The sequence below is a fragment of the Myotis nattereri genome, assembly GCF_964212035.1.
Source record: "Myotis nattereri genome assembly, chromosome: 10".
NCBI classification, from domain to species: Eukaryota; Metazoa; Chordata; class Mammalia; order Chiroptera; family Vespertilionidae; genus Myotis; species Myotis nattereri.
The window spans coordinates 51,603,161-51,624,748 of NC_138085.1; the positions used below are offsets into that span (position 1 = coordinate 51,603,161).

Below are 21,588 nucleotides of genomic sequence, written 5' to 3' on the forward strand. Positions count from 1 at the left end.
ATGAGAAGTTGCTACCTTTTTTTTTCTCTCTATTGTAATCTCCTGCCTGGGACTATAAAGTAACTCCCCCCCCGCCCAAAAAAAAAAATAATTATGAACTACAAACTTTTAAAAACAAGAATTAGTAACCAACAGTTATAAACATAGCAGAGCCTTAAAACAAATGTGGTTTTTGCAGCATTTTTGTTTCATGAAGGTTCAATCTACAATCTATATACAAGGATAAGACCATACACTGTTTAAAAGCGGGCATGTTTTCATTTGTTTACAGTGACGTTTAGAGGTTTAGACAAGTTCACAAACTAGTCTTTACAGCCTTTCCCCTTCAAAAACTTATTACTAACCCAGACACAAGTTCTTCTTACTTTACCACCAGGCTGTTTACATCCCATAGAAAGAAAATCTGGGAAGCGTTGTGGGTTGGCAGGAGTGACTTCCTAGCCTTCTCTTCCCCTCCCTCCAGGCCTAGCTCCCTTCAATCTGGGAAAGACAGAGAAACGGGGTTTCACTGCCCACAGGAAAAAATTTCCAAAGACATAGTCATCATCTGTTTTTGTTCTACGAAAGTCAGAGAGTGACCATTACACACCATACTGTCCACATCTATTCTCCAAGGACATCAGGCTCATGTGACTAAGATGAGAACTCTGGGCTCCAGGGTTTTTCGTTTGTTTGTTCATTTAGACACTGTGGCAATTATGCAACCTACTTTTCCCCTCTCTAATGTATATAAATTCTGTTATCTAGTATTCCATCAGCCAGATTTCTATTCACCAGCAAGTGCTGGGGTTCCATCATATTTATAACTCAGGCTTGCAGGAGCCCTCTGGGGGCGTCCAATTCCTGGAGGGATGCTCAAGGAGGAAAAAGATTAAATTACATTCACTGCTCTTTTAATACAAATATTCTGTGGTTCTTTGGGCCTTTCAAGATTGGTAGGCCACGTATGGTATATCTTACAATTCTATTAACCAAAATATCCCAAATGGAGAGAGCAGAGCTGAACACTTCACAAATGGCTGTTAGAAGACAATGGAAGACTCCTGGCATTCCACGGCTGAGAGCAGCTGTTCCACAAAGCCTTCACAGGCCTGAGGTTTGAAAAAAACTAGGTACCAGAGAGGTCAGAGAGGGAGAAAAAGCAAAGACCCACCTCTGTTACAAATGTATTATAATCCTGGAGCTCAGACTTTTGTGATGTAGTACTGGTTTAACTGTTAGCTTTTCAAGATCTGGATTTATTATATTAAGTACACTTTCTAATTTACTAGCATATTTCCAGAGCTATAAAACAAAATACTTTGAGTAGTATGAAATTATGATATCCTTGAATCATCTGCTTTTTAAGCTAGCGAAATATTAAGTATCATTACTGACTATCATTTCAAGAGATAGAAACTTTGGAAACTACTATCATTACACTGAGTTAGGCATGCATGCTGCAAACTTCTTGGCTGTTTTATTCCATAAAATGTCTTAGTAATGGACCTTTTGTAAATCAGTTTAATTGCCCTGCTTACAATACCCATTCTCCTAAGCATAATCAACTAACTTAAGAGACCTTTGGTGAATATTAATGGTTCAACATGTTGTTCTTTAGAAACAGAAATCTGCATTTGATAAAATAATACTATAGACTCGAATGGTTTGTGCTGAAAAAGAGGAACCTGGCACTGCTGCCGTGAGTTCTTGTATCACTCACCTCTTCTTTTAACATAACCTTAGTGACAGAAGTGTCACGGAAGATTATCTGATATAACCCAGGGCATCTGGGCTTTCTTTTCTGACCTGAAACTGCACATTGACCTTTTGTGCAGGAGGGACAGGAAAGGCAAAGGAGATATATGAGATGTACAATTAAATTTTTTTTTCTGAAACTGCCCCAGTTCTCTTTTTTTACTAAGTGAAACACAAACTATATGACCCGGTAAAAATGTCAATAAGAATATTAGTCGAGCCCAGCTGGTGTGGCTCAGTGGTTGAGTGTCCACCTAAGAACCAGGAGGTCACTGTTCAATTCCCAGTCAGGGCACACGCCTGGGTTGTAAACTCGATCCCCAGCAGGGGGTGTGCAGTAGGCGGCCAATCAATGATTGTCTCTCATCATTGATCTCTCTCTCTCTCTCTCTCTCTCTCTCTCTCTCTCTCTCTCTCTCTCCTTCCTTTCTGAAATTAATAAAAAATATATTTTTAAAAAAGAGTATTATTAGCCAAAAAGGAATATTGGCGTTTGGACCAAGTTACTCATTGCAATTACAAAAACAAAACACTTTTATCTTTCAACCCATCCCCTAAATGAATACTCCCCTATTGTCCCCATCCCTTCAGTAGCAAAGGGAGGGCAGAAGGCAGGATAGCAGACTGGCAGACTTGGGAAATAGCGTTGGGAGAGCAGGTCTGGTTTGTTCCTCTTTTGTTTCCTATGAAAATGAAAACTCTGGTCTCTTGTCAAAGAAGGGCTAGGTATGAGTTTAAGATGATTTAGCTCTAAAACCCTCATATGGAAATTGACCCTGTTTGACCTTAGCTAGAGGGTCAGTCTGCATATTCCCTTTCATAAGTCAGGTAAAAACTAACTTTGAGATTGCCCCATATAAACAGAGAACAAGATTCACTCTGCTTATCTATCTTCAAGAAAAAGCAAGCCTGACAGCAAATGGGGGCTCTGTTCTGTAAGACAATGTAAGCCACTTGCTTCAATTGGTGCTCAGTGTGCCTCACATGCACTGCAAACAGCAGGCACTTTGTAACTCTGAATCAACTTATTGTTTTTACGACTACTAATGTCAAATTAAAGAACTCCGAAAATGGTCTATACTAACTTGGAAGGTGAAATGATTTGATGAAATATACCTCCAAATCCCAGCACCACATGCCTTTGCCAATCCAAAATTTTGTTGCTGGCTGTTCAGACAGAGTGTAACCCAGGGTCTAAACAGCATTCAAGGGTTTAATGACTTTTTTTTAAATTACTGATTGAAAGTTGTCTTTTCATAGATCAACTTTATCTTCTTTCAACAATATACAGAGGCACAAAAATAGAAAGTCAACTCAAGAAATACTATATGACGCTGAGTATTAAACCTGGGCATGATTCCCATACTCTATGTATATTTAAAAAAACACTCAGTCGGCAGAGCCTAGAAAGCGGCCTAAACACTTCCGTGCAGTGCTCCTGTGTTCTAATGTCAGAAGGAATCTAAACAGCCTCTGTTCTAGCAACCTATCTGTAACCCCGAAGAGTTTCCTCCCAACCCTGTGGAATGGGAATGGTGGATTAAAAAGTTGTAAAACAAGAGTGACAAATGTGGTGACCTGTCAAGCATATGGGAGAAGGCAGAAGTTATCATTTGACTTACAGCAACTGCTTCCAGAAGGGGCCCAGTTAAGCACTGACTCAGGGAGCTCATCCAACAGACTGAAACAAAAGAGTAACACACAATGAATCTGCTTGCGATCCTGTGATTCACTGTTTTGATTAGTACACAAAACTCAAATTCTGTGTTGTTGAGTCACTAATTCTTAACTTTCACCACCAAGTAATAAGTAAGAGGGAAAGTGGAGGTGGGGAAGATCCCCCAATTCTCATTGACCAATTTTATATCAATCACCTAGAAACTAAATAATGTAGAATTTAATTCAAAGTTTACACATGTAAAAATGTAGAAGTAGCAGTATCTGTCATTCTTTTCTTAGAAACAGGAAAAAAATACATAGAAAAAATATATGTGGATTTTAAGGATATTTTTCCTCAAGTACTTACTATTGGGGAGGGGCAAATTATTTAATTACTTATGTATATTGTTCTCTATTGGGCAGTGTTTCACGCTATCCTATGATTAAACAGATTAACAAAAAATATCCAAAAATAAATAAACAAAAAAAACCCCATTATTCTAACCATTTCCAATGTTTTAGACTGAACAAGTACAACTCTAAGTTGCTTCAGCCACAAATATATAAACATTCAATGAAAATTACTGATATGGATGTGTGATTCATAAACTCAGGCACAGGCAGAATTGCAACAATAAATGCACTGATCTAATACCACCCTATTTCAGGAAAATAAAAGGCTTAGGGAGATATGGTAGTATGGTTGAATATGCAAGTATGCCCTTATGGAAAATTCAGTGTTATGCCTCCTCAGCAAGTTGAATAAATTATGATTATGTATTATACACTATAAGATATTTGAAAATGTCTACAGTTTACCTTATACACTTCGTAATCTATTAGCTTTAATGATCTATAGGTATTACTAATAATCAAATCAAAATGAAGATATTAATATATGTAAGGATCCCTAAAATGTAAATAAAGTTTATATTTATTAGCATTATATTTTATATAATCCCCTATTATTATATTTGAATATACATATGTAGGTATATTCATTAAAGATATCCACAATAACTGCATCTATATATGCATATTGATAAAAGACTAAAATCATCAGTAAGTCTTAATAAGAGGAAAACATATATACTAGTATATATATATCATTCGAATTAAATTGCTAATCTTTAAAATAAAGTACAATATTCAAACTCAGTAAACTGAGGTGGAAAATTGCAAGGACTGTTTATTTATACCCATTACTGAGTTCTGGCTTGACCGATATACTGAAAAATGTCAATTACATGGGGTCAATATGGACACATTGCTCATTGTAGTAACAACTGATTAGATAGCTCTAATATTGACTTATATAAATGTGTTCATCTTGGGTGAGGGACTAGAGTGATCAAGATTCCAAGTGGAGAAACATTTCATATAATAGACGGTACGCCCGTATTTACAATAATCTGTATTATTCTGCATCTGCAGGCCAACCTTTGTTTCTCTTAAGAACCGATGCCACACTGGATTTGAAAGTTGATTTCTGTGAATCAGCTAACTCTTCTGTAAACTTCTGTTGTAACCTGTCCTACTTAGAACATAGCTGCCTTTCCCGATAGTGATATTCTGTCTGTGGATAATGACTGTTGGGCATATCTGAGTATAAAAAAAAAAAAAAAAAAAAAAAAAGGCTATTCCGCGCTCCATGCAATTGACTTTTTCTTCGGCTTGATAAGTGAGAAAACAGTAAAATAGCAACACACTCTGTTCTCAGTCTGACCTAATTTTCATGCTAACAGATTCTAGCTGAGAAAAACTGAACGTGAAATATTAAAAATGTTTACATGGCTGCAGGATTACCTTTTAGATAAAACACCTCATGTAAAAATTCTGTTTCTTCTTTCAGAAACAAAACATACTCCCTCCAAGACACAAGATTAAGAAAGAGGTATGCTGCTCTCACTTGAAAAATACAGGCCATGTCTGTCCCAATGTGACTGTCGCCCTGCGCAGTTAGTACCAGTCACACCGAGCTCGGGCTGCCTGCACACACGTGCACAATGCTCATTTGAAAACCCTCTTCCTTGAAAACACCACCACCTAGAATCTAAGCTTTGGAAAACACCATGTAGAGGAACAACTATGTCGCTTTACATTCTGTATTACAACTCGTGTACATGTGATTTCATAGGCATCACCCTAATGGATTTGATGTCTGTCAGCTGTTTGGTTTTTTAAATAATATTTTTCAAACTTAAGAAATGCGCTTTGGTTATCACGTTGGGCGGATGGCAATCTCCTCTGGGATACTAACTCCCCTTCATGGGTGCCTGCAGACCTGTTGCTGTACATGATGGGAGACGGAAATCTTTACTTTGTTTTTGCAGCCTGGACGGCCCCCGGGTCCTGCAGGCTCCGCTCCCAGGGCAGCTTCCCACAGAACCACCGCAGCAGGCAGTAGCCGAGGATCTCCAGGTCACTCCGTCTGGACAGGGCTGGCGGAGTCGGCATTGAGAGAGAAAGATGAGGGATAAGCAGGTTTTGAGAAATGGAGAAATCGCTGATTTAACGACGACTGATGAAATATGAAAAAGCCAAATGGGCAACGTGTTTTGTTTGTTCAGCTGGAGTAAAATTTAAAACGCCGAGGCGCTTGGCTCCAGTCCACAGACAGGCAGTGACTTGTTGCTGTTGAAAGTAAGGGTCAGTTTCCTCACCTCCTCCAACTTCATCCTTCCTTAGTCTAGCCTGTCACATGAACTTGATCTCCATGGCCTCTGACATGATCCAGACAACCCATAACCTGGCACCAACACTTTCTCAAAGAGCCAAGCAGTAAAACAAAGAAATAAATGTCTGCAGCTAAATTGCTAACATATGTTCCAGGAAGTCCATGGGGTTTGCATTGGTCATGCAGAGACCCTTTGAGTGCAGACTAAACACTGATGGCCTTTTCTGTTCCACTCACGCGAGCAGCATTTAAGTCGGAAGAATATGACAAAACTGCCATCTAGTGTGCAGTATGAAAAAACAGGTCTGTCTGAAGATTTTTCAATTAAAGTGAAGGATAAAATATGCCTTCTGTTTTGGGTACATGGTTCTAAAAATTTTACAAATATTAGTTTTAGATTTAAGCAGAGCTAAACTAAGATTCTGGGTCAAATATCCTGAATAGAAAATATAAAGATGAGGCAATGGTATGCATGGGAGTGTGGGCGGAGGTGGTGGGAAGTCTATTTTGCAGCCTAACAGAGGCTTTCAGCATTTTTATATAAAATTCAGTAAAAGAACATTTTTAGGTCACTGCAAATATCATTTATGTCAAACTACTAAATATTGTAGACTAATTCCATCATAACTTTATATTTTAAAAAGGGCCTGGTTTAAAGAGATGGACAATGAAACCTAAGAATCATGTCAAATATAAAAAATATTACTGAAATAAGGATGAAAACATTAATGAAACCCTACAAAATAAACTCATTATTTTAAACCATTCTAACCTGTTAAAGAACGACAAGTTGGTATTTACATTTCTACCATTACATGAATGCTCATCTGTGCAGGGATATACACTCTCCTGAGTGTAATCTGCGGCTGTTAAATTTTCTGTAAACAGGTATTCTATTTTACCTTTCATGAAATAAACTCCAAAACAATCGCTCGGTCAACTTAGTTTTTAGTTTAAAAAGTTATAATACTAAGAACAATGCTGCTAACACATCACAGCTACTTTTGGTTACTATACATAAGTTTTTATAAAAGCAGAAGACAAGATTAGCTCTTACACACACTCTATCTTAACTGCTATTAGAGTATGGGATTATTAAAGGCCCTTCAGTCTAGCAGAATGCTACAGCCCCCTGGGTGCCATTTACTTTCTGCACAAGCTTCAACAATGTCCTAATGCGAGTCCTGGCTCTCGTATTAAAATAAAAACACGATCTCTACCACACAGTTTTGTAGTGATTTCTTCGGCAATAAATCTCCCATTAATAATGGAAGGGTTCCATTTTTACAGATGTGTTCACAAGTCCCTTTTCCATTATGGCAAGTCCTCATTACCACCACTTAAAAAATTCACATCTTCTAATTTTTGAGAAAAATTGTCTTCTGGCACCTGTTTGGAGGACACAGGCTACATGCAAGAGGGCCTCAAAGAAAAACAATCAAGAATTAAAATGGAATGAATTTTCCAGTCACTTTCTCCCACCCTCTGAGGGATTAATTGACCTGAAGCAGCAGTAATGACAAGTCATTTAGATTTCTGAGGCCAGTCTTTCATAAACTGGTCTCATTTGAAATAGCCCTTTGACAGTTAACTTTACTTCACAATTACAGTTTGGCCTTACCTAAATAAAATACATTATCACATTTTCAATGTTTTACTTATTTTTATTGTGATATTATACATAAATAACAATGGTTAAGTAGGTGTTTTACCAGTGTTTCCATTCAGCTCTATAGAAATAAATGTAATGTTTAACAACATGCTATAGTTTCTCTTTCCCACCATGAAAGAGTGAGATGAAATATTAAAAATGTTTCTAAGTACATACCCTTCCTGAAATTCCCTCCCAGAGAAATAAATTGGGAAAACTGATGTATTTCAGTGAAATTAAATGCTAAGTTTCTACCAACAATTATGTCTTCTTTCCATCTACTGTACACAGAAAAGTAATTTTAATATCTGTTAATTAAAAATAAATACTTTAAATGATAATGTGTAACTAACACAATGAACTGATATGTCTTTAATTGATTTTAAAATATATCAGACTATAAGTGTCATGCCAAATAATAATTACTGAATCGAGGAAATGAATATTTTATAGTTACTACATATATTCTATTATTTCCTTTGTATTTCAAAAGAAATAAAATGCTGAAAATAAAAAGTAAAACAAGAATTAATTATAGTTGAAGAGGACTATTAATGTCTAAGTATAAGAATATTTAATTTGAAAGTTAAAATATATTATGGATTCTTTTGTTTTTGTATAATTTGTATTTCTGTATAATTTACTGTAACATACAGAGTTCTTCAGTTAGATTTGTTAATTAATATAATTATTAACAGTATATTTTCAGACTTCCTAAAAACACCAAACTATTACTTAAAAACAAAATTTAGTTATTCTTATCTTTCTTCTACACTCTCTTGTTAGTTTCCAAATATAATTTAGCATCTAACTTTTATTTAGCTTATTAATATGAAGCAATGTACATGACTCTTTTTGTGAAAAGCCTGTGGTGTTCTCAATGGCTCAACATTTCTAAATTATAAAGTATTGCCTAGAGCAGAGGTTTTCAACCTGTGGGTCGCGACCCCTTTGGGGGTCACAGGGGTCGCCTAAGACCATCGGAAAACACATATATAATTATGTATTGTTTTTGTGATTAATCACTATGCTTTAATTATGTTCAATTTGTAACCATGAAAATACATCCTGCATATCAGATATTTACATTATGATTCATAACAGTAGCAAAATTACAGTTATGAAGTAGCAACAAAAATAATTTTATGGTTGGGGTTCACCACAACATGAGGAACTGTATTAAAGGGTCGCGGCATTAGGAAGATTGAAAACCACTGGCCTAGAGGAACAATGATTGAAAAATAAGGTACAGGGAGGGACTTGAATTCTATTTCATTAGAAAGCTGATGACAGGAACAGGTGACACTGAAATGCATCCTTAAAAACAACTGATGTGATTTATGAAGCTGCTACTGTGCCAGACACTGTGACTGCTTTCATATTATCTCCTTTATTCATCCTAACAATATAAGGTAAGTATTATTAGCCCTGTTGGCAAGTAAGAAAACAGAGACTCAGGGAGGTTAAATAACTTGCTCAGTAACATGGAGTAAAATTTGACACAGCTCTGTACTGAAATCCCTCTATCAGAATCCAAAGTCCACACTCAACCTAATAATTACTTTGCTTCCAACATTAGTTTTAACATCATTCAAACAACATTATGTATACTACTCTATACTTAGGGACTTACTTGAAGTAGGCATTTTAATGTAACACACCAAACGATACACCGATACAAAGACAGTTCTTTTGGCAAGAAATAAACAAGCAGCAAATCCTGAGTTCTAAGCTGCAGCACAAAAATTTTTCATGCAACTACCCTTTCAGGATACTATTGCTTTCAAACTAGTTCATTCTGAAGAAGAAGTGTGTCTAGTTAAAACATTAATTCATGAAGTGCTAAATGGTCCTTCCAAGATGGTACATGAACAGAGGAGTTACCTTACAGTGATGGCGAACCTTTTGAGCTCGGCGTGTCAGCATTTTGAAAAACCCTAACTTAACTCTGGTGCCATGTCACATATAGAAATTTTTTGATATTTGCAACCATAGTAAAATAAAGACTTATATTTTTGATATTTATTTTATATATTTAAATGCCATTTAACAAAGAAAAATCAACCAAAAAAATGAGTTCGCGTGTCACCTCTGACACACGTGTCATAGGTTCGCCATCACTGCAGTAGGAGCTGGTCCTTATTCTAAAAACAAACTGGAGTGAAATCATCTGGGCCCAATTCATCAAATGGAATGAAAGAGGAATTGAGAGAACAAGAAAAGTGCAAGTGTTAATCCCAAAATGAATCTGATTATTCGCCTAGAGGGTTTTCTGTTTAGTTTTATTTCTTACATAGAGTACCATTATGAAGTGTGAAGAAAAACAAGTTTAGTAGGAAATCATAAAGTGAACTTGAAAACTTTTGCCTCAAGCAAACAGGGGTTTAAATGCCCAAAATACTCATGTATATGCTCAGAAATGACAGTAAGAATGCAGAATGCACCTGAATAAGATGCTCATCTGGGCAAGGGGAGGGTGACTATCTGCAAAACAAATCTAAACTTTATTTTTACGTTTCTAAGTAGTAAACAGAGTTACTGTTATTCAGGATTTTGTAAATTCAGACATACATATAACAAGCCGCAAACTGTTATGACGACCACAAATGTTTGTAATTTCAGAAAGAATGGCATTAGGAAGAAAGAATGCAATGTGTGACAATGCAAAGAAAATATTAAACACTTGTTTTTGTCTGTACCTTTTAAATTCTAAGGCTTAGTTTTTTATGAAACACCACAGTGGTGGGCTTAGGAAACGTTACTCAACAGAGCAAAGGTGTAGATATCTTGCATTTGGTCGATGTGTATTCTTAACCCAACCAAAGAGTTCAAGACCTATGTCATGACTTCAAAAGTCATGTCTAAATGTCAGAACTGGGTTATGCCTGCAGAAGAAATAGTTTCCTCATTATTGCTTATTGATAGATACATCAACCAAAGACTATTTACAGCAGATACATTTACCTAAAACTAGAAATCAACAGTATTTTTTCTGATTACTAAAAGCTCCAACAGAGCATATCAACAGCTTGATGGCTTCCCTTGACATCCTATAATTGAAAAATGGGTTCCTTTTCTGAATTATTGTTTAAGAAGATAAATATCATGTCACCTCCCCAAGTTTGGTAACATTAAAATACAGTCTCAGCTTATTTCACATATATTTTGTAAGTTGGAGTGCTAAATTATAGTGAAGTGAAACCATGCAAGAAATAACACAAGACTTGGATTTCATACACGGTAGCAATTGGCAAAAATAAAAAAAGTATGTAATATATCTTTCCTTGATACTGAATATATTACATAAACAAACAGCCATTTAAAATGCAATTTAGATATCATATTTTACAGTCATCCATGATGTCAAATTAAAACAGGCATTATACACTCAATGCACAGGTCTGAAGTATTTAAAAAAGCTCAATATGTTAAATGCAGTATATCTCAAGAGAAATTAGGTATTGACTGCATGCCTCAGTGAGTAGAAAAATCTACAAAAATCCATACCACACATTGATCCAAATATTGCTTTTTTAACATTAGTAAGAATGTAACAAATTTTAAAATAGTATATTTGACACAGATATAATTCTCTTTAATTATCAGGCAACGAGCCCAAAATATGTCAATGTTTATAAATGTTAGTTTTTATGAAGAAAAAAACGTTGATAATAGAAGAGATAAGCCCAACATACATTACTCTAATTTTACACTAAATGAAGCACTTTAGCCACTCAGAAAATACCTTTAGGTCATTCAAGAAAATTGAGTTTGAAAGAGTAACTGCAATTTTTTTAAAAAACATACAGATATACAGATGCATGATAGTTACAGAAATAGTTATTTATCTATTCATCTGTCAATCTATCCACCCTATTGTATATATCTCTTTGGTTTGTAATAATACAAGCTACCCTTCTTTTAAATAAAATGGAACTAGAAAGCTTAGGTCAGACTGCTGATCAGTACCTTATACAAACTTCTTAACTATAAAAACCCAATTAATCCACAGAAAAATTAGTTATCTGTGGTTTATGAATAACCACTACAAAAAGTACAGAGACCAGTGAGTCTGATCAGGTTAACAGTCTCTGTTAAATGGCTAATTCACAAATTAGTTTCACCATAAAGCCGGAATATTCCCTGGGCCTGACCAGACAGATACCTCTGACACATGACAAATGCTTTGACACCTAGAGGTTCCATTTCCCAATGACAGCTTGTTTTGTTCATTACGTTTTCCTTTGCATTATCTAAGTATTTATTTGATCTCATAGTTGGACTGTTATAGAAAAGATTTTTCTGAGATTAAACTACATAGTGGCTGTACCAAAAGTAAACGCATACATATTTATGAATTTGACCTTCTGCATTTATGGCTATGTTTATTCTGGTTCCTAGATATAACTAAATGATTATTTCATTTCTAATAAAATCCTAAAGTGAACTGTTTTAATTTGGAAAACTAAATGCAAAATAATTAGAAATGAATTAAAACATTGAGGATATAAAACCCTTTACTTTGTATAGCAGACTAAAACTGCATATTAAAACTTGAGCAAATATCCTATATAATAAAGAGGTAATACAAATTAACCCTCATGCCCTCACAAGATGTCTGCTTACGACCAGGCCTGCAGGAGGGTTAGTGAGGGACAACCAAACAACTAAACAGCAGGCTGCGTGGGGTGACCAGGCCAGCACGGGGGTTAGTGAGGGACAACCAAACAACTAAACAGCAGGCTGCGTGGGGTGACCAGGCCAGCACGGGGGTTAGTGAGGGACGACCAAATGAATGAACAGCAGGCTGCGTGGGGCAACCAGGCTGGTGGTGGTGCCATGAGAGGGGACGAGGCCAGCAGGGGGGGCAGTTGGGGGTGACCAGGCCAGCAGGCAGGGGGCAGTTAGGGGCAACCAGGCTGGCAGGCAGGTGAGTGATTAGGAGTCAGCGGTCCAGGATTGTGAGGGGGATGTCCAACTGCCGGTTTAGGCCCGATCCGAGGGGTCCCGGATTAGTGAGGGTGCAGGCTAGACTGAGGGGACCCCCCGCCATGCACAGATTTCATGCACCGGGCCTCTATACACACACACACACACACACACACACACACACACACACACACACTAGAGGCCAGGTGCAAAAAATTTGTGCACTCGGGGGGGTCCCTCAGCCCGGTCTGTGCCCTCTTGCAGTCTAGGACCCCTTGGGGGATGTCCACCTGATGGCTTAGGCCTGTTCCCAGGGGGATTGGGCCTAAGCTGGCAGTCAGACATCACTCTGGCAGCCCAGGAGCCATCGGGGGATGTCCACTTGCCAGCAGGGAGCAGGCCTAAGCTGCAGTCGGACATCCTTAGCGCTGCTGAGGAGGCGGGAGAAGCTCCCACCACCACCACTGTACTGGCAACCATCAGCCTGGCTTATGGCTGAGCAGAGCTCCCCCTGTGGGAGCGCACTGACCACCAGGGGGAAGCTCCTGCATTGAGCGTCTGGCCCCTGGTGGTCAGTGTGTGTCATAGTGACCAGTCATTCTCAGTCGTTCTGCTGTTAGGGTCAATTTGCATATTACCCTTTTATTATATAGGATAGAGGCCTGGTGCATGGGTGGAGGCCGGCCGCTTTGCCCTGCAGGATGTCCCAGGTCAGGGTGGGGGTACCGCTGGGGTGCCTGGCCAGCCTGAGGGGCTGATGACCAACTGCAGGCTGGCCACAGCCCCTTCAGGGTGGGGGTCCCCGCTGGAGTGCCTGGTCAGCCTCAGTGAGGGGCTGAGGGCCATTTTCAGGCTGGCCACACCCCCTTCATGGTGGGGGGTTCCTGCTGGGGTGCTTGGCCTGTCTGGGTGAGGGGCTGATGGCTGTTTTCAGGCTGGCCAAGCCCCCCAGCGGGGACCCTCACCCCATGAGGGTATGGCCATCCTGGGTGAGGGGCTAATGACTGTTTGCAGGCTGGCCACGGCCCCCAGCCACCCAAGCTCCCATTGGAGGCTGGCTGGAAGCAGGTATCTGGGATTTATCTGTCTTTTATCATTGAAACTTTGTTGCCTTGAGCGGAGGCCACAGCCTGCCAGAGCAGGCGGGAAGCTTGGCTTCCTCCATCGCTGGGGCAACCAAGCCTCCTGCTTGCTCCAGCTCCGTGGCTGCCGGCCACCATCTTGGTTGGGTTAATTTGCATATAGTCGCTGATTGGCTGGTGGGCGTGCCTTGGGGCATAGCAGAGGTACGGTCAATTTGCATGTTTCTCTTTTATTAGATTAGATACATACATCTAATCTATATTACATCGAATATATACATCTAATCTATATTACATAGAATATATACATCTCATCTATATTGCATCTAATATATACATCTAATCTATATTAGATATATACATCTAATAAAAGACAAACATGCAAGTTGACCGTACCTCTGCTACACCTTAAGCCATGCCCACCAGTCAATCAGAACGACTATATGCAAATTAACCCAACCAAGATGGCGGCCGGCAGCCATGGAGCTGAGGAGAACAGGAGGCTGGGTTGCTCCAGCGATGGAGGAAGCCAAGCTTCCCGGTCAACTCTGAGCTCCACTGAAGGCAACAAAGTTTCAATTATATAAGATAAATAAACCCCAGATACCTGCTTTCAGCCGGCCGTGGCCATGGAGCTAGAGCAAGCAGGAGCCGGCTCTGAGCTCCACTGAAGGCAACAAAGTTTCAATTATAGAAGGTAAATAAATCCCAGAATTAAAAAAAAGAAAAAAGAAAAAAAGGAGAGGCTGGGAGGTTCCGTCGCTGGGGGGCTTGGCCAGCTTGAAAACGGCCCTCAGTCCCTCACCCAGACTTGCCAGGCACCCCAGTGGGGACCCCCACCTTGGAGGGGGTGTGACAAGCCTGCAAATAGCCATCAGCCCCTAACCCAGGCTGGCCAGGCACCCCAGTGGGGACCCCCACCCTGAAGGGGGTGTGACCAGCCTGCAAACACCCATCAGCCCCTCTCCCAGGCTGGCCAGGCACCCCAGTGGTACCCCCACCCTGATTCGGGACACCCTTCAGGACAAACCAGCGAGCCCCCACCCATGCACCAGGCCTCTATACTACATAATAAAAGGGTAATATACAAACTGACCCTAACAGCAGAAAGACTGAGAATGACTGGTCACTATGACACACACTGACCACCAGGGGCCAGACGCTCAATGCAGGAGCTGCCCCCTGGTGGTCAGTGCACTCCCACAGGGGGAGCTCTGCTCAGCCACAAGCCATGCTGACGGCTACCAGTACAGCGGTGGTGGTAGAAGCCTCTCCCGCCTCCTCAGCAGTCCTAAGGATGTCCGACTGCAACTTAGGCCTGCTCCCTGCTGGCAAGTGGACATCCCCCGAGGGCTACCGGGCTGCCAGAGTGATGTCTGACTGCCAGCTTAGGCCCAATTCCCCAGGGAGCGGGCCTACACCAGCAGGTGGTCATAGCCCAAGGGGTCCCAGACTGCAAGAGGGCACAGGCTAGGCTGAGGGACACCCCGAGTGCACAAATTTTTGTGCACCGGGCCTATAGTATATATATAAATACACATATATATATGTGTGTATGCTAGCTATGTGTGTATGTTAGCTATGTTTGTATGTGTGTACGCATGTGTATGTATATAATAGGTATACATGTATATCTGTATATTTAGATACAGATATGCCTAGAAGTTTAGTATAAATTCTATTTTAAATGCATTAAGAGAATATTTTTATAGGAATCCTATGAAACCTATAAAAGTAAATATTCACTCTAGCATACGACTTTCCAGCAAATACCAAAAATATGTAATATAGACTCTTCCCTGAATAGTCTTGCCAGGGAGATAGTCTCTTTCTACCATCTTGTTCAGTTCAATATTCTCCCCCAAAGCCCTACCATGGTGAAATCTACCCAACTAATCACATGTATTATTATTTAGGGAGGAAAAAGCTTAAGCAAACTACAAAATAAAAATTTGTTCAAATATTTTATGAGGATAGCACAATAAAAGCAATGCCCTAAACCTGTGGTCAACAAACTGCAGCTCACGAGCCATGTGCGGCTCTTTGGCTCCTTGAGTGTGGCTCTTCCTCAGCCTTAGGAGTACCCTAATTAAGTTAATAACAATGTACCTACATATATAGTTTAAGTTTAAAAAATTTGGCTCTCAAAAGAAATTTCAATCATTGTACTGTTGATATTTGGCTCAATTGACTAATGAGTTTGCCGACCACTGCCCTAAACTATGGAATAACTGTAGAGGACTTTCAGAATTACCACAGTCCAAACACTGTCCAGATCAGGGGTCCTCAAACTTTTTAAACAGGGGGCCAGTTCACTGTCCCTCAGACCGCTGGAGGGCCGGACTATAGTTTAAAAAATAACTATGAACAAATTCCTATGCACACAGTGGCGGCAAAAACACCTGGTGGGCCGGATAAATGTTTTCGGCAGGCCGCATGTGGCCTGGGGGCCGTAGTTTGAGGACCCCTGGTCCAGATTAACATGTAACAACTCTTCTCCCCATTCAACAATCACACTGGTTTCTTAGCTGTTTTAAAAGCCAAAACCACAATGTATCAAGATCAGAACTACCAGTTGAAATAAGTGGTCCAACCATAAGTTAGTATCATCCTATATAATAAAAGGGTAACATGCAAATTGACCTTAATGGCGGAATGACTGGTCGCTATGACGCACACTAACCACCAGGGGGCAGACGCTCAATACAGGATCTACCCCCTGGTGGTCGGTGTGCTCCCACATGGGGAGCTCCGCTGAGCCAGAAGCCAGTGGCAGTGGCAGGAGCCTCTCCTGTCTCCGCAGCAGCACTAAAGATGATCCACTGAGGGCTTAGGCCCCCTGAGGGCTCCTGGACTGCAAGAGGGCGCAGGCTGGGCTAAGGGACCTCCCCCTCCACCACCCCCAGTGCACGAATGTTGTGCACTAGACCTCTAGTCATTAACATAATCAGAGCAATGCTTAAGAATCTGTATGATGAATTTCGTTATACCACTATCAAAAAAGTACTCCTCCCAGATTCCTGTAAATACTTTCAAACTAATGAATCTGGCAAAAGTGAAGAAGAAAATTCACTGAGAGTAAAGAACTTTAAATGGAACAAGAACCCACTATCAATGAGCATTTGATTCTTATATTTCTTAATTTAATTAAAACCATGCCCCATTTATATTTTTGAATGTTCACTGATTCATTCACAATGTAAATGGTGAAAAAATACAGACTTCTTAATTTCTGAGTGATCATTACTTTTCTAACCAAACTACCCTTGAAAAGTAATGTAGTGATTTATTTTACTCTAATCCAAAGTATAAAAGCTAATTTCCATTTCAGAAATTTAACCTATGATCCTTCCTGAAAGAAAGACAGTATCCATCCAACACACTTGTCTCACTTTTGCACTGGCCTACCTTAAACTGGGGTGGGTTTTAATTGCTTTGGAAAATAATCAAGACCCCTCTACATTACATGGTCAATGGTCCTTTTAATAGAAAAGGCAATAATATACAGTTGTTTGCACCAACTAAAACTCGTTAGAAAGTCTCAGTTTAGGGTAACAGTTCACCAGTCATTAACAAGTGCAAATGTCTAATTGCCTTTTAGTGAAAATGTGGATCTTTCCAAGCTGTTTATAATTATTTGTATGGCTTGGCAAACTTGAAAATACTTTTATAAACAAAGTTTAAGGAATATAATTTTGAAAGTCAAAGTTTTTCAATAATCACCCCCTTTTTTTACTAGCATAACATTAGAATTGACTTTTTGTCTTGCTGACAGAGCAACTAAGAAAGTACAGTTGCATTGACCATATTGATTGTGAACAAAGCAACCATCAGTGGGACTCTGCACCATATATTTTCAATATTGACCTCCTACTTCCTTTTCCATGGCTTTCTGGGTCGGCTATTGGATTTGGACTGCAGTGTAATAAACAGCTAAGGTTTAATTAATGGTAAATGAATACAAGACATAGGTTATGACTTTAACTAATTAGGGAATTGTTGAATTAAGTCTGCCCTGGAATGCAAGGCAGTACAATCAATATCCAATAAAAGGACTATGTATGTAATTTACCTGCAAATGTGTTTCCAATACCATCAAAGTGAGTTTAAATAAGTAAGATATATGAAAGGCGACTAGGAGAGATTTCCACAAATTAACACTTTATAGTTTCAGAAGAGATTTTCTTGTTGAGAGATGGTATCTTCCAAAGCTCTGATAAGGGCACAATGAAAGACAGGAACAATTCTTCACCAAATTCTTTACCAAATCTGTATTCTTCACTAAGCACGAAAGTTCAGTGCTGACCTCCAAGTTTAATCTACACAAACTAGTCATTTCCTGCCCAAAATAAGCAGCAAGCTTTGCGTCCTTGATACCCTTGTGCTTTTTTCTCACTTGTCACGTCTGTATCTCCGCCCCCACCCCATAAGACAAATAGTCACTGGCAGACAAAACCTCACCAGCGCTCTCAGTCCTCAAAGTGACTATGCAAAGGTCATTTCATAGAGTCTTATTACTCTGAAATTATTCTTGTGAAATAAAAATTAAAAAAAAAGAAACTTACCTACACCCTTGTGGGCATCCAAGCTGGTAAACTCCATTGTCCCATTATGGCCTTTTCTAGGATTTTCCTGATACTGTTTGTGGTTCCCGTTGGGACAATATCTGTAGGCAAGTCCGTAATCTGCAAGATAAACCTGGAAGACAAATGAACCATGCTTTCAGCCTCTGAAATGTAACCTTTATCATTAAGTCTTAAGAAACTGTTAGGTTAAGAAGGCTTATACCTACATTTGTATTAAACCAAATGGTGCCTTAGGATAAAACAGATACAACTGAGGACCATGACAACTAACTTTCCAGTTTCAAACCTGACTTCATCATAGGCACATCTGTTTCTGAGTTGACTTAGAGTTTTAGTCTTTTTAATTTGCTCCCAAATTCCCTCCTCTCCAGGTGGGCATCTAGACATCAAAACCATAACCTACCTTTTTATCTGTCTTCATGCAGCTTACGGGGCTCTGCCTTTTTTTGTAACCCCTTCTCTGTAACATAAAACTGTTTCAAGCAGGGAGGGGGAAATCAGGGCACACAATCTAAACATACAAACTTAATGTTACAGGAGTTTCCATGAACAGGAAGTATAAAAATAGTGAATAGATCATAAGAGGTAATGACTCAAAAAACACACCAGCATGTTGGATTTAAGAATGGAAAGTCAATGCAGTATTCTGCCATTCATAGTCCGATCCATATCATCACTGTAATCTTTGCAAGTCAGTCAGAATTTGTAAGTCAGTCAGAACTGCAAGTAGGGTTCCCAAACAGAATATAAATTGATAAATGTCAGAAGTCAATTCAAATGAATTTTTCTCAGATTATTTTGGAGTGAGAAAGAGATAGGAGACATAGTTTTACAGATATAGCATATACTGAACAGAAACTGTTATGACTAGATATTTACTCTGACATGAAGTCAAAATATAGTCATTCCCAACTATCTGTTACCATGCTCCCCCTCCACCCAAAGAAAGCAGTTTCAACTTTTAAAATGTGTTGTTTCACATACTTCTTTAAAATTTGTGGATTGAGGCAACATTTCATGATGGAGCTATAAGACAATCCTATCTAATAAAAGAGAAACATGGTAATTGGTGTACGACCGCTACCCTTCCCATTGGCTAATCAGCGAGATATGCAAATTAACTGCCAGCCAAGATGGCGGCCGGCAGCCAGGCAGCTTGAAACTAACATGAGGCTTGCTTGCTTCAGTGACAGAGGAAACCAACACTCTCCGCCTGCTTTGCCGGCCTCTGAGCCTGCAGTTTAAGAAACATTGTAACGAATATAGAAGCTAAACAAAACCCAAGAAACCTGCTTTCAGTGAGGCCGGGATCTCAGAGCTGGAGTTGAAACAGTGTTTAGATTATAGAACCGAAACAAACCAGATACCTGCTTTCAGCAGCAGAAGCCTCAGAGCTGGAGCCAGAGCTAAAGCTGGCCCAGAATAAAAAAGAAAAAAGAAAAAAAGGAGCAGTTGGGAGCTTCAGTCGGCCTGAAAACAGCCCTCAGCCCCTCACCCAGACTGGCCAGGCACCCCAGTGGGGACCCCACCCTGAAGGGTGTGTGACCAGCTGCAAACAGCCCTCAGCCCCTCACCCAGGCTGGCCAGGCATCTCAGTGGGGACCCCACCCTGATCCAGGACACCCTTCAGGGCAAACCAGCCGGCCCCCACACGTGCACCAGGCCTCTATCCTATATAGTAAAAGGGTAATATGCCTCCCAGCACTGGGATCAGCAGAGCCGCAAGGCCTCCCGGCACTGGGATCAGTGTGACAGGGGGCAGCGCCCAAACCCCCTGATTGCCCTGCGGCTCTGTGTGTGACAGGGGGTGGGGCCACAACCTCCCTATCGGCCCTGCTCTGTTCGTGACAGGGGAAGGCACCCCAACCTCCTGATCAGCCCTGCTCTATGCCTGATACGGGGGAGCTCCCCAACCCCCTGATCACCCTGCGGCTCTGTGTGTGACAGGGTGCGGCGCCCCAACCCCCTCCCCCCATGGCCCTGCTCTGTGTGTGAGGGGGTAGAGCCATAACCTCCCCATCGGCCCCGCCTTGAGTGTGACAGTGGCAGCACCCCAACCCCCTGATCTGCCCTGCTCTGTGGGTGATAGAGGGCGGCGCCCCAACCCCCACCCCCCCTCCGGGCCCTACTCTGTGTGTGATAGGGTAGAGCCATAACCTCCCCATCGGCCCTGCCCTGAGTGTGACAGTGGCAGCACCCCAATCCCCTGATTGGTCCTGCTCTGTGGGTGATAGAGGGTGGCGCCCCAACCCCCTGATCGCCCTGCTGTGTGTGTGACAGGGGGCGGTGCCCCAACTCCCCTATCGCCCCTACTCTGTGAGTGACAGGGGGGAGCTCCCCAACCCCCTGATGGACCCTGCTCTGTGCATGAAAGGGGGGAGCTCCCCAACCCCCCTGATCGACCCTGCTCTGTGCATGACAGGATACGGAGCCCCAACCCCCCTGATGGGCCCTGCTCTGTGCGTGACAGGGGGCAGCGCCCCAACCCCCTGATCGGCCCTGCTCTGTGCGTGACAGGGGGTGGTGCCACAACCTCCCAATCGACCCTGCCTTGAGTATGACAGGGGGCGGTGCCCCAATGCCCCAATCGGCCCTACCCTGAGCATGACTGAGGGTGGCATCGCAACCTCCCAATCCGCCCTGCTCTGTGCATGACAGGGGGCGGTGCCCCAACTCCCCAATCGGCCCTGTTCTGAGCCCGACCTGGGGCTGCACCTAGGGATTAGGCCTGCCCTCTGCCACCCGGGAGCAGGCCTAAGCCAGCAGGTCGTTATCTCCCGAGGGGTCCCAGACTGTGAGAGGGCACAGGCCGGGCTGAGGGACCCCTCTTTTCCCCCCTCCCGAGTGCACAAATTAGAGTATTATAAAACCAGTACTTCAGCCCAACCTGAGTGACTCAGTGGTTGAGTGTCAACCCATGAATCAGGGGGTCATAGTTTCAATTCCCTGTCAGGGCACATGCCTGGGTTGTAGGCTCAATCCCCAGTGTGGGGTGGGAAGGAGGCAGCTGATCAATGATTCTCTCTCATCACTGATGTTTCTCTCCCTCTCCCTTCCTCTCTGAAATCAATAAAAGTAGATCTAAAAGAATAATAAATAAAACTTGCATTTTAAAATATATTAAAAGTATTTATCTTTTAGTTTCTGTAAGGTCTTGGTTTTAGGATAGCTTAAGTAGGAGGTATTTTGAACTTCAAAATATAAACAGCACAGAGTTTTCTTCCTTTGTTGGAGAACATAGCTTGCTAGTATGTGAAAACATGGTAT

At 41.0% G+C, this 21,588-nt stretch overlaps 1 protein-coding gene across 9 annotated transcripts in view; it reads right to left on the minus strand.

Annotated features, from left to right (window-relative positions):
- VRK2 (VRK serine/threonine kinase 2) overlaps positions 1-21,588 on the minus strand; it is a 79,564-nt gene that overhangs the window by 18,180 nt on the left and 39,796 nt on the right. For 6 of the 9 annotated variants that reach the window (XR_013996557.1, XR_013996558.1, XM_081101644.1 and 3 more), the window contains exons 8-10: positions 18,301-18,433; positions 5,717-5,837; positions 3,360-3,418 (exon numbers count right to left, since the gene is read on the minus strand). Coding sequence is in view for 6 of the 9 variants with exons in the window: in XM_081101644.1 (XP_080957770.1) it covers positions 3,360-3,418; positions 5,717-5,837; positions 18,301-18,433 (313 nt within the window). In the remaining 3 variants the exon portion in view is untranslated. The remainder of the gene's footprint in view (positions 1-3,359; positions 3,419-5,716; positions 5,838-18,300; positions 18,434-21,588) is intronic. The other 3 variants (XR_013996556.1, XM_081101646.1, XM_081101642.1) reach the window with 1 other exon arrangement.